The 13011-nt window shown below is 42.7% G+C and overlaps 1 protein-coding gene across 1 annotated transcript in view; it reads right to left on the bottom strand.

Moving 5' to 3' along the window:
* LOC139305028 (fatty acyl-CoA reductase 1) overlaps positions 1–13011 on the bottom strand; it is a 51955-nt gene that overhangs the window by 22098 nt on the left and 16846 nt on the right. The window contains exon 2 of the mRNA XM_070928963.1: positions 10172–10459. Within this exon, the coding sequence (XP_070785064.1) occupies positions 10172–10459 (288 nt within the window). The remainder of the gene's footprint in view (positions 1–10171; positions 10460–13011) is intronic.

Here is a 13011-nt window from a genome sequence, read left to right as displayed (position 1 = left end):
TTTACCATCACACCCTTCTCCGACCCACGGGCATCAATGAGCAAACTGCCTTGTACAGGAATACAATAGTCCACCAGTTCGCATTTCCTCAAACAAACACCACCACAGCCCTCCCTGCAGCGTAGCCACAAGTGTTTTAGTAGCACATCTTGTGGTCAAGTCATAGCCTTGAACAAGCAACAGTCGAGGTCTTCTAGAAAGTCACCTGTGGATGACGTCCCTTTGTTTAACTTGTAGAGGTGGTTTGTACCTGCGGTCAGTTTGCCCTTTCTCTGCGCTGGACACTGCCATTTTTAAAAGACCACGAGGGCAATAAATCTTCCATCAAGAGCGCTTGAAGCAGCCACTCTGTGGACTTTCACAGAAACCCAACACTAATGGCACTTTCCTTTCAGCCCAGCAACCCGAGATGCCATTGAAACAGCCTCTCTTCTCACTAACTGCCCTTTAACTGGGCTCCGCTCCTTTCACAGCCCCCTTCACGCAGACCTTTCCCCCGAAGCAAGGCGACGACAGAGAGAGAAAGAAGGGAAAAAAAAAAGCAGAAGAGGCACTAAAGTTGTTGTGAGAAAGTGGCGAGGAAACCAACAGGAAAGAGTGTTCTTTTTCAGGAATCGTCCAAAAAGTAAAGCAAAATGTCAACTCTGCCTAGTCTTTTGGAGAGGGTCCTAATGTGTGAGGGGGCATCTCAATAGGACACAGTGTGAAGCAGAGCTAATGATGGCCATGCTCTTCACACTTTCAGAGGTGGAGCATGACTTCTCGACAGACTGGAGGTCACAGCTTCAGACTCTCACACTTAAAAGATTATTGTTCCAGCAAAAACATTTGAAAGACATTTGATGATGTTACTTTGGGCTATAGGATATTGTGATCAGCATTTTTCAATGTTTTTTTTCAATGTTCTATAGAGCAAACTATTCATCTAGACAATAGATTAATATATACCCCATACCTTTCTACTCTCAGAACAATCACGGCCACTTCAAGCAGCGATTAACCACTTGTGTTCGGAGGTGAGAAAGTAGGCAATACTTGAATTTCTTTTTCATTCTCAACACAACCACTTTGTTACTAATCATATGCACAAATGAGTGCAACACCATGAAGGCCTTTGAGGAGACACTGTTTGAAAAGAATGCACCATACAGTCTTTTCGTCCCGCCGTTCAGAAGACCTATAAACCCTTTTACTTTGAGATGTTGTCAGCCAACAAGACATACAAACTAGTTCTTTCAAGTGTACTCCGGTCTTTAAGCAGCTAAAAAGTTCAGTATCTTGACCAATAAACAAAAGCTCAGGTTCAGACACACACAGAGACCTGGTAGTTTCTGGCAATTTCTGGCAAAAAGTCTGAAAGGTAGCTGCCTTCTGCACCACCGTTGGTCGTTTCCCTGCTGAGTAAACCGGACACCAACACTTGGAGACGAACAGGCTGGAAAATTTACAGTAGCTGGGGAAGGTCTGCCAAACCATGTCAGACAGAAGCAATTAACAGCTGCACCTTCAGCATTGACCTCCATTTCCTGACATGCACCATCTAAATTAGTCGAATAATAGGATGTGAGCAGGATCACTGACAAAAGAGGGGGGGGAAGGAGTTTTTCCAAAAGTTATTAACAATGACCAAAACTCCTCCAGCACCGTCGACAATGGGCATCAGCACAAAAGCCCACACATGGTGGAGGACGTGGGCAGTCGTCATTATTTCTCAGATACCAGCGAGGTTCTCCTTCTCGTCCGCCGAACTGACAAGGCCCCATACTAAAGGATGAAAGGCTAAGCCAAGGGAGAGGACTAATGCGAGGAGTGTCTTGGGAAGCTGTGACGACGGACAGACATGACTAACCCCTGGGGCTGTAGGCATATTAGGGAGAAAAAGGGTTCATCGACAGACCTCTTGAATTCATCCCTGTTCCTGCCGACAGTGTCCCAGTGGCATACAAATGGATTTCAGAGATGTGTCACGACACATTTCAACACTACTCCTGCAAAAATCCCCAAAACCTTCAGTCTGAGGTGGAAACTCTGCCGGCTGAAATGTTTTAGAAGCATTGATTTCATACTAATTGGCTTTAAAGAGTCTTGCTTATGCAGTGGTGTTGTTCCTGGATGCCAAGAAAACTTAATGTAGACGAAAAAAGGGAAATTAAAGCACACAATGTTAAAATGCACGAGGGACAAAGTGGTCTGGTTTATCTTAACGTAATAATGTTATATTTCATGGAGTGGTCCACTTAAAAGAGACAATCTCTTTATTTAACTCTTTCAACCCTGAATCTCATAGCTTCTTAAGAGCTTAGGGGAGCGATCAAGGATTTCAGCGAGCAGCTCATCACAGCAAACTAATAAAAAATGGAGGGTTTTCTCATGTCTGGCTCTGGGCTATCACTGTACACAACTCAATTGAAAAGATCAATATGAGCAGAGTAATAAGGTTTACAGTGACAGCAAATGCAGAGTTTCTGGGCTTGGCGTTCGGTATGCCGGTGGCATCGCATTCCAGTCTTTCAGACAGTGACCTCATGCTGAGCCAAGGAGAATTTTATTACCCTCCAAGAGCAAACGGACAGAAATAAGACTGAGTTTATGATGTTATGCTGCAGGCATTTGTTTCCTCATTAAATACAACAAGGAATTAGTTGTGATTGGAAGGTTAAATCAGCGATTTGCTTCTTTGAGACGGCCAGACAGGGCGGCTTTAAAATAGAAGTCTTCTGAAGTAATCTGAGAGAAAAGTCCTCAAGTCATTGTGGATAAGTCAAGTCTCAAGTCTTCCAGGAAATGCCAAACATGAAATGACACAGCACTTGACAGTTTTCCTTAAAATCTCTGTTTTTAAATAACTGACATCAAGTTTTTTCAATGCTGCGGCCGAAATTTAAAGACCGTAAATTCTCAAATAGTGGCCTTTATTTGGAACAGGCTTATATTAGAGCCCTGTATTCCTACTTCCCCTTATTTCCCAGTTAATGTAAAGTCAAAACTTCCTCCATGGTCCTACATAATACTGAATTAACTATCAAGACATTTCCTCAGCAGTTCAGTTTCTCTTCACCAACAGAACTGCCATTTTCATTCAGCACTTAATCCCAGTCATTTCACTTTTCAGTTTTTCTGTGAATGCAACTCAACACTTCCTGCAGATTCTTCCCATTACTAAAAGGCTTTTAATGTGAAAAATCTACAGGAAGTATTGAGTTTCATTGACAGCAGCTTAACATCGACCAGGAGAAATGGAAAAGTGGAAAATTGAATTAATAGGTGGATGAAAAAGTTAAAAGACAGAAACTCAAAACAGCCAAGTGTCGAGTATGACTTGACTGTTGTACTGATGGAGAACCTGCTGCGGAAACGTACATTATGCTGAATTTATCATGTGACAGCCGTTGATGTAGGCAACAAGTAATTTCACCTGATGCCATTTCTTCAATTTTTATTGTCCTGGGAATTTACCATGTTTTTACTTTCAAGTCTCAAGTCGAGATCCGTTTTTTGTACAGTCAAGTCTCAGAGCAGAGTCCAAGTTAAGTCCTTATTTCTGAGACTTTCGGGCAAAGCGCTGTGCAGGGGCAAGAATTACAGAAGAGCCTAAGGTACAGTGCTGCAGCCGTCCAACCAAAGATCACACAAAAAGTTGTGATAAAATCTTTTCTCATACTGCAGCAACAACAGACAAATGTGTGGTATTGTGGCAACAATCTTGCTGTTCACCCCTATGAACCATTTCCATCTACCATAAAGTCCTGATAAGAAGAAACATGTCTCACAGGCACGACTATGGAAACAGACTGAGTTTCTGTATCAGATTAGTTTCAGAGTTTATCTGGAGACAGAGCCACTGCAGTTTGTAATCTTGATGAACACGATCCTCTCTGATATGGAGAGCAGCTTCTCATCTGTCCTGGCATCGGGCCCTGAAGCCTCTACCAACCTCCTTCCCCTTTTCAGGCAAAAAGCAGGGCTTCATGCATCTTGACCCAATCAATAACATCCACATACACACAAAGTAACAATGTGGGGGCAAGGAAATCTGGAACAACATTTTCTATACTTAATTAAGATCCATTTTGTTGACTTAATTTGCTTTCGTCCAGCTGTTTCCACACTATTGACCATCCTTTAAAGTAAATCCAATACCAAAAGACAAAAAACAGCCCTTTAAAATTGCCCTGCCCTTTGAAATGTGTCAAGCTTTATTGAAATTTCCATTTGGTGTTCCTAAAAGGCTCCAGAGTTGGTCCAGTACTTTTTACTTCCCATCATTATTGGTCATAAAAGGTGACCGAGGGCAGATTCTGTATAGTTAAAATATAGCTAAAATTCACAGATGATAGGTGTGAATATTAAAAGAATAGAAATTTAAAACAAAATACACACCCCTCCTCAAAGCACAGCCATGATTTTGTGTACATTATCCAAAGGTACAGTATCTGATATCTTCATAAGGGCACTGTGGCCATAATAAAGTGGCAAAAACCATCACATCACATCTCAGAGGGCCCTCTGCCATCGATATCTATGGAGCCATATGGATGTGGAGAGAGAGAGAAAACTGGTTGGCAGACTCTCCACATGCTGTGGAGGCACTGAGCTGGGCTACAACAGTCCCCCGAAGAACTGGATCTTCACTACGCATGTCTCTGCTGCCTTAATGACTTCACCAGCAACGTTTAAATGTGCTAATTTGTTTCATAAACTGGAGTTAATTTGCGGCCTAATTATACGCAAAAGCATTGGTTCCCGCTTGCCCCTCTCTCTGGGGAGGCGTCGTAGGGCTATTGGTTTGCCTCTCTGTCTGCTTGCCTGCTGTATTGCATGCCAACCAACCACAGATGAGCAGCAAATGCCTTACAATGTGCCAGACTGGCAGCCACAACCTCAAATTTCTCCTTAGAGTCCCCCGTCTCTGAGCGGGACTCAACACAGCAAATACCCCAAGTCACCTCGCTCACTCTCATCCCTGAAAGTTCCTGTTTTAGCTCGACGCGCCTTAAACACGCTGCCACACATTAACCGCAGGATTTAGCTCATGAGGCCTGAACGCACGATGGGGTGGCAGGGAGGCATGTTAAGAATGGTCTGTTCTTGCTGCAGGATTGAGAGGTAGGAGCTTCAGGTGTGCCTGCGCTGACAGCTGGCATTAACAATCCAGGCAAGGATTACATCTGCTCCACAAGAGCTGCCTGGTTGAGCCACCAGGAATCAATGCATCTTGAATATTTATACAGCTGGAAAGATCACCTGGCTCTGGATGCAAACAAGAGGAAATCAATACAACAATGTAGTCATGTTCGATCAGGGTGTGATAATTGGCAAAAGGCTGGAAAGCACAGAGTCTGGTTCAAACATCCTATACACCACCTATAACAACAGGGAAGAGGGAGGGGCTGCTCTCAGGGTAGAATTCACTTCCAGACTGCTTGTTTAGCAGCGACAACTGCAGAAAAAGACAAGTAGCTGCAACTGTGCTCGTACATACATAACTCTCCTCGTGTTGTTCGTTACTGTGCATCCAAGTGTCTCTAAGATGCACAACTATTAATAATTTATTAGTTGCAAAACCAAAGCCTCCTAGAAACATGCATGATCTTAATCGCAGAGAAAAAAAGAGAAGGCATTGCTAAACTCAGGACGAACATTTCTATTTATAGGAGCGATAATTCTTTGGTCTCAGAGCTCGCCGCAACATTAATCATTAGTGTGGTTATGCTGTTAGCTGCATGGTATTGTGTCGCTAACATAGACTAATGTCTGCCTGCCGAAGATCCCATGCCCTCATTTTTTAACACATAACAACCCTTCGTGGATATAGAAGATACAGGTGTGGCTTATTTCTTTTGCGTCACCATGACGTGGCTTCAGGTGGACTCTGATATTTCAAGCATGTCAGGCATGAAGCTCTTTTGTAACTGCAACACAGACTCAATGGAGGTAGAACAGTGTATATTTAAAAACACAGCAAACACCAGTCATCTCCCTTCAGAGTCTAGGCCGGCCATAAATCAGTTAAGGGTGTAAGGAAAAGAAAGAGGAAGGAAAAACACCAACGTGAATCGACATGGTTTAAAAATAAATAAATAATACTGTTAGACTCCTGTTCTGTTAAAGCAAGATGTATTTATCAAATGTCCATGATTCTTCTTTCTTGTCGTATGTCATATGTCCTCAGCTCTGTTGTCTTAATCCTTTCTTGTGCACACAACACAACATCTGACCTGTTCAACTTCTCACCTGCTCTGCTCCGCTTCAGCTCACTAGACGACATGTTTGAACAAATATGGTGAGTAAACACGTGGCCAAATTCACCGGCAACCAGAGACAGTGCATTAGTAATACAGAGTAAAACAGGTAGGTTTTGTTTAATCAGAGAATGTTGTGAAAGGCGACCGCACAGGGTGGAAAGTATCCGTCAGAAAGAGTTCGATGTAGAGCGCTGCTAAACATTTTGGGGCCCCTGACAACAGACCAAAAGTACACTTTTAGGGCTGCAAATGACAATTATCCATCTTGGTTTTTTCCATTAATTAGTTCCCCAGTTCCCAAGGTGATGCCTTATAGTACAAAGATATTTATACAAAATAATCTCAAGTCAAAAGCTTCACCTACTAGCTTTATTTGGGTTTTCAACCACATCTTGTGTCTTTATCATTAAATATAATCTTCTATCATATTAAAAAAAACAAAACAGATAATCAAAGCCCCTTTTGTTGTCTCTTTCAGTTTCAGTGTCATTTAGAGCCATCTGTGTTACAGCTGCCACACTGATTGCTGAACAGCCTCTAAAGCAATGATCAATAGTCATTCTACAGTAACACAGAGTAAACCACCCCCTATCCTGGATCCAGTCTTGTAGGCAAAATTCCACAAGATCCTACCCAAACCATTCCACCTCCCACCTCTCCACCCGGCATCTGACCCCATCCCCTTCAACTACAGCTCTGGACCTGAAGATGCTGCTCGGCCTCAGAGATAGAGCTTAAGACTGTTACTGGGTTCAACAGCCTGCTGGTGGGTGGGAAAAGCATGCCACAGAGCAGGCGAGAGAGGCCCTGTGTACCCAGAGGCCTACTTGTATCAAGTGCCTGACATACCGTGCAGTGCCTGGCAGCGCGGCGAAGGCTGCAGGCGTCTAAACATTTCCACTGGATCAAAGAAGCCTCCGCGCAGACAGACAGCGCTTAAATGTCAAAGTCGGTGCGGCGGAGATGCACACAGACAATGAGATTCCTATCGGTTTATCCCTCTCCTGCTCGGGGCAGCTCCCCTGATTGCATCCTTTGAGAGAGAAAAAAAAAAAAAAACACACCACGGGACAGATCTCTTGGTCGTTACCTAGCAACAGGTGGTAAGAAAGATACTGGCCTGGCTTGAAGGATGAGAGGAGAGGCTACTCGAGAGACAGAACCACTGTTCTCCTTCATGAATTATCCCGATGCTGAATAGAATAATACTGACCTGAGGACTCGCATGAATAGCAATTGGTACTTGAGGCTTGGTCATGGAAATTTAATGACATCACTTCTGAATGCAGACCGAGCATGAGTGAGTCTGTACTTGGCAGAGCATCAGGCAGTGTCCTGATAGCGGACGCTATTAGAGGGATACCAAATCCAATGGAAAATTGTTGAGGGGCAAACACTAGATAAATTATATGTCGATATCTGTGCAGATGAAGTGGGTTTAATACTTACTGATACGCAGCAGGAATTTTACTTGTGTCAGGTTTATGGACTTTTAATTATCTACACAGCACTGCTGTGGGATGCAGAGCTGTTATCCTCTCTCCCTTCCACAGTCTGCTTTGTTGCCGACATGTTAGCAAATACAGATCCACCTTAAAGGAATAGTTTGGCATTTAGATGAGAAGACCAATACCGCTCTCATTTCTGTCCATCAAATATGAACCTATCACAGACTTCTAGAAATATCTAATAATTACTTTTTAGCCATGCTTGAGCGCGACGTGTCTTCATGTCGGTCGGACTGAAATATCTCAACAACTATTTAATGGATTGCCATGAAATTTTGTACAGACATTCATGTTCCCCAGAGGATGAATTGCAATCACTTTGCTGATTCCCTGACATTTCCTCTAGCGCTATCATCAGGTCAACTTTTTAAATTGCACCTGCAAATCTAATGACATTCCCATAAGCCTCAGCTGTACTTTAGTGCTAATTAGCAAATGTTAGCATGTTATCACGCTACAGTAAGACAGTCTTCCTTAAAAAGGCGCAGCAGAGGACAAACACGCATATTTAAAAAGTTGTTTATGTACAAAAAAATAATAATAAATGCCTCCCTGTGTCTGCCCACTCACCCCATTACTGATGTGCAGAAATTACAGGGTGCTGTTGACTAGCACTTTTACAGCACTGTTGTGTCAGAGTGAAGTAATTACATGGTGAGAGAGGTAACTCTGTGAATCCTGGACAGCCGAGGCATCACGCTCACCTTGACAGGTGGTGAGGTGGAAATAAAAGTGCTAAATTAAGGGTCACATTCTCAAACTGCAGCTCCGCCGCTATCACAGCAGCGAGTAGAATAATGAATGCAGCACCAAGGTTCAATGGGAGCGGTAAAAATAGACGCTATTAGAGGGAGACAGAGAAAGAGAGAGGGGAATACAACCAAAGTGTGACTTTCTTAGGTGTACTGACAGTTTGAGGCCAACAACACCCGGGCAGAGTAGAAGCCTCAGCAGCTGCTTCTGAGCACATCAATACGCACCCAATGCCAATCCTTCGGCCCTCATTAAGTCCAACGTAGTTTGTAAGTTTCTGTTGAGTCATGCTTTGCTGCTGGGTCTGATACAGCTGAGGTAAGCTCCATCCTCCCCCTCACCTCTCTCCTCTTCCTCCCTCTGCTTTTGTCTCCTTGCTTTCTACTCACACCTTCTCCTCCTCTGATCTCTCTCTGCCCCTCCCGTCCTTTCCTCGCCTCCTCTCTGTCCTAAAACCTCCCTGTCTTCATTACCCACCCTCTTCACTCTCACCTTCTCCTTCTGCTCAAACACTCCAGATATTTTCAATGAGACAGCTTCCGGTTCAGTTAACCTTTGAGTATTCTTGATCAGACGGCTCATTTCGCTCTCTGACTCTTTGTGTGTCTCTCCGGTGAGGCTCAAAGATGAACTATTGGACTCTTCTGGGGTCATTAAGCTCGCTTCACCATGGCAACAGCAGCTGCTGCAATAATTCACAGGCGAATTTCTATTGCTCTATAAACACACTTACAACCGCAATGCCTTTTAAACAAGCCTGGCTTTGAATGATGATTTGAATCAACAACCTACTAGTCAAAACGTCTAAGTACAGTAAATGTCACCCGGTGTGATGGCCTCAGAGGTGCTGCTGTAATGGTTTAACACAAGCCCTTCTCCATATTAATTGACTGCTGCGTTTCAAATTATTACAAGGCCACTGACAATTCCCATGTTGGCAGGTTTAGTAATCTATTACATGCACCCAAACCAGAATCTTCCAAGTCCAAGCAGCAGAAGAAGGGTGAAGAAATAAGGCAGAGTGACGTGTCTTTACACTCCTTTAATTCCCCTTTCAAAGTTTTCTTTTACTGACATCATCAATGTTCCTCAACACACTCTCCCAGATAATTCAACAATACTACAGGTTTATGTTATGGCCATGAGTTTGAATTATTTCAACTTCAATCGTGTATTTTTTTCCCCCCATCACTTCTGGTATGGTGGATGGCTGTAAATACCACAATACCCAGGAGCTTTGATCACTGCTGAGAGGCCAGTCAGAGGTTCGAACACAGTTCACAGCTGGAACACATTGACAAAACACTTTGTCGTTGCAGTTGGGAACAAAACATGACGTCATGGTTGCAGAATTCATCCAAAAAAGACCTTGAATCCCAAAGTGGGATCAGTTTTCTAAAAAGCGTATCTTCCACTTGTTGTGAGCAGCCCACATAACAGAATATTAAGCTCAGAGATATTTACGACCAAAATGCACCTTGGACTTTTCACACTACAGTAAATATTTTCTAATGCAGCAGTCGCTTGTATGACTGAAATGTACTGATGCATATATTCCATGTTTATATTCATACAACCTTTCTTTGTTAGTAGCCTGTGAGAGATCCCCATAGTGCCAGTGATCTTCTGGGTAAGAGCGGGGGGTAAAAGGTCAATGGTTCTTACTTTGCACGTCATCATGTCGCTGACCCTCTGCTGCATGGACTGCCCGGCTTTGGGTCTGACCAGGAGGTAGAGGGCTTTGACCTCGGGGCAGGACCTCAGAAGCTTCTCCACCAGCACTTTTCCCATGAAGCCCGTGGCCCCTGTGATCAGCACGCTCTTGCCAGCGTAGTATTCTGGTATGGACGTCATTCTGCTGCCCGCTGTGCCACTGCAGATGTCCGTCAGTCTGGTCAGTCCGTCTGTTGTCTGCTCTCCTAACCTGTCGAGGTCCCGGTCTTCAGACAGCTCCTGCAGAGGGAGGAAGAGGAAGAGGAGGCGATGAATGCGAGGGCTGGCAGCCACATACTTTATATAATGTATCAGGAAGTACTCGTGAAGCTTGTGTGTGAATACATGGTGAGTTTAAGTAATGAAACGGCACAGTCTGATATATTTTGGGAGGACAAAAAAACACATTTCAGCAAATTCAAAACGTGGATCGGTGGCTTTATCTCTCTGTTCTGACCTTCAAACTGCCAGAAGAAACATGCAACTGGTATGCAAATTAGATGAATATTCATACAGGCGGATAGAGAAAAGGCAGTGTTCGGGGCAATTTGACATCAGCTTGTGTGTGTGTGTGTGTGTGTGTGTGTGTGTGTGTGTGTGTGTGAGTGTGAGAGTGTGAGTGTGAGTGTGAGTGTGAGTGTGTGAGTGTGTGTGTGATGAGTCCACAGGAAAAGACTAGGGCTCCAGAGGAGAAGTGAAATTTAGAGCCTGCATGATTTCCCGTCATCCCTCTACAGTCTGGGATGAATGCATAAAGATGCCCAAAAGAATAGAATTAGATAATTATAAAGAGTTTTCCTGAAGTCTAAGATGAGGTCTTTAAACAAACCCAAAAAATAATCAGTTTACTCTCATAAAAGATGAAGGAAACCAAATTAAGAATTATGAAAATGAATAGATTAGTCAAGAAAATAAACATTATTAATAATAGGTAATGAAACTAATTGTTAGTTCAAGCTCAGATTGTGATAAAAACTAACAAAATGTATTTTTATTTCACATGTTTGAAGAGTTTTGTCTAATGTAATGCGTGACAGTGAAACTCGTTATTGCATTATATATTAATTTCAGTATTTTATATGCAGTTTTGCATATATTTGTCATTATCATGGTGTATATTTTAACCATATCGCCCAACCTTGCAAAGAAACAGCCTTTTGAAGCCACCAGAGGCAAACATGAACACACACACACACACACACACACACACACACACACACACACACACACACACACACACACACACGTGACCTCTCTACTATCAGACAACTCAAACCACAGCAGTACAGAATGTACAACTACAATCTCTCTATATGACAATAATCTGCTGGACTATTTTCAGAGTCACACCAAGAACACTTCAACCTTGTTTTGGAGACATCATCGGCCATCACTGCGTATGGTTGTGTAAAGTCTTAGCTGTGTGTGTGTGTGTGGGGGGGGGTTTCTCACAACGCAGCTTGTCGTGTTGACTCAGGGTCATCCTTGCACGATGAGATTTACATGGCGACAGATCTAAATCAACATTCGCTAGCTGGTTAGACACAACATTTACACAACAAACTCAACCCACTGAAACGCAGTCAAAATGAAGAATGAGTCAAACAATGGCTCCAACACCTGCATCACCCTAAAACACACATTTACTCAAGATAAAGTGACCTAGACTTGCCCTCCAGGTCGTTCTCTCAATGATTTTTGTTTCTGGATGTCCAGCCGCCCTCATTCTATGGCAACTTAATTGGATCAATCGCTGCTCTAATGGTGGTGGTGTAATGGACTATGTCTGCTTATAACTCAATGTGACAACAGCAGAAGCAACTCTTTGCTCTTCAGTGAGCAAATTTCATTTTTCCTGTCAACTTCGTGACAAATGTGCTGCCTGTCAATTCACCTAAATAACAAAAAAAACAAATTTCCAATTTCCCCTGGTAGTATCTTATCATAGTGTTGACAACTGGGGGTACAACTAATGATTATTTTCATTATTATACTCATCTATAAAACATCAGAAAAAAAGACAGAAAAAAAAGAGTACAATGTGATGTCTTAAAATGTTCTGTTTAGCCTAAAACCCAAAAGATATTCAACTCACTACAATGTGAGACAACCAAAAGCAGCAAATCTGTACATTTCAGAGGGAGGAACATTTGATTAAATGTTTGGTATTTTTGCTTGAAAAAATCCCATATAATTCTGGTTAGTTTAGAAATGTAGCTGTTGTGTTAGATTCAATCAGTTACTTGTATTTTACTGTAACTGCCCTCAGTAGAAGTGTAGTTTGGAGGGAGAGGTTGCCCTTTGTGCCTTTGAGGCCTGTCAGACCCCCACAGAGACAACAACAAAACCACAGGAGGCAATTATAGGCACCTGAGGAAATGAGCGAGTGCACGGGAAGTTCATCACATTATGGCTACAGGAAAGACCCATGTAGATGTACATGATACTAACATGAGTACTGACAAACACTTGCTAAGTAAGTCAAAGTCATAAGACAGTCTTGCGTCAGACAAAGGCAAGGATGTCCAGTTGCACAATGCACTGAATGAATGCCATTATACTTCTGTGGTGGGAATATTAATAAGAATGATAAAGCACGATTTAAGATGAGTGTGGTAATGATACAAAGTGAACTGTGAACAACAAGGCACTTTGGATTGTGGCTGTAAAAACCACATTAAGAGTAATAGTCATTTTTTTATAGAAGGAGCACATCTTATCTGCTTTACACACACAAGAAAAGGATGATTATTGTGGATTTTATTGCATTTTCTTGTTTTATTTGATGGTTA

The sequence above is a fragment of the Enoplosus armatus genome, chromosome 22 (assembly GCF_043641665.1).
Source record: "Enoplosus armatus isolate fEnoArm2 chromosome 22, fEnoArm2.hap1, whole genome shotgun sequence".
In the NCBI taxonomy this organism is placed as follows: domain Eukaryota; kingdom Metazoa; phylum Chordata; class Actinopteri; order Centrarchiformes; family Enoplosidae; genus Enoplosus; species Enoplosus armatus.
The sequence above is the reverse complement of the archived record's forward strand: the minus strand, read 5'-3'. Positions and strand labels throughout refer to the sequence as shown.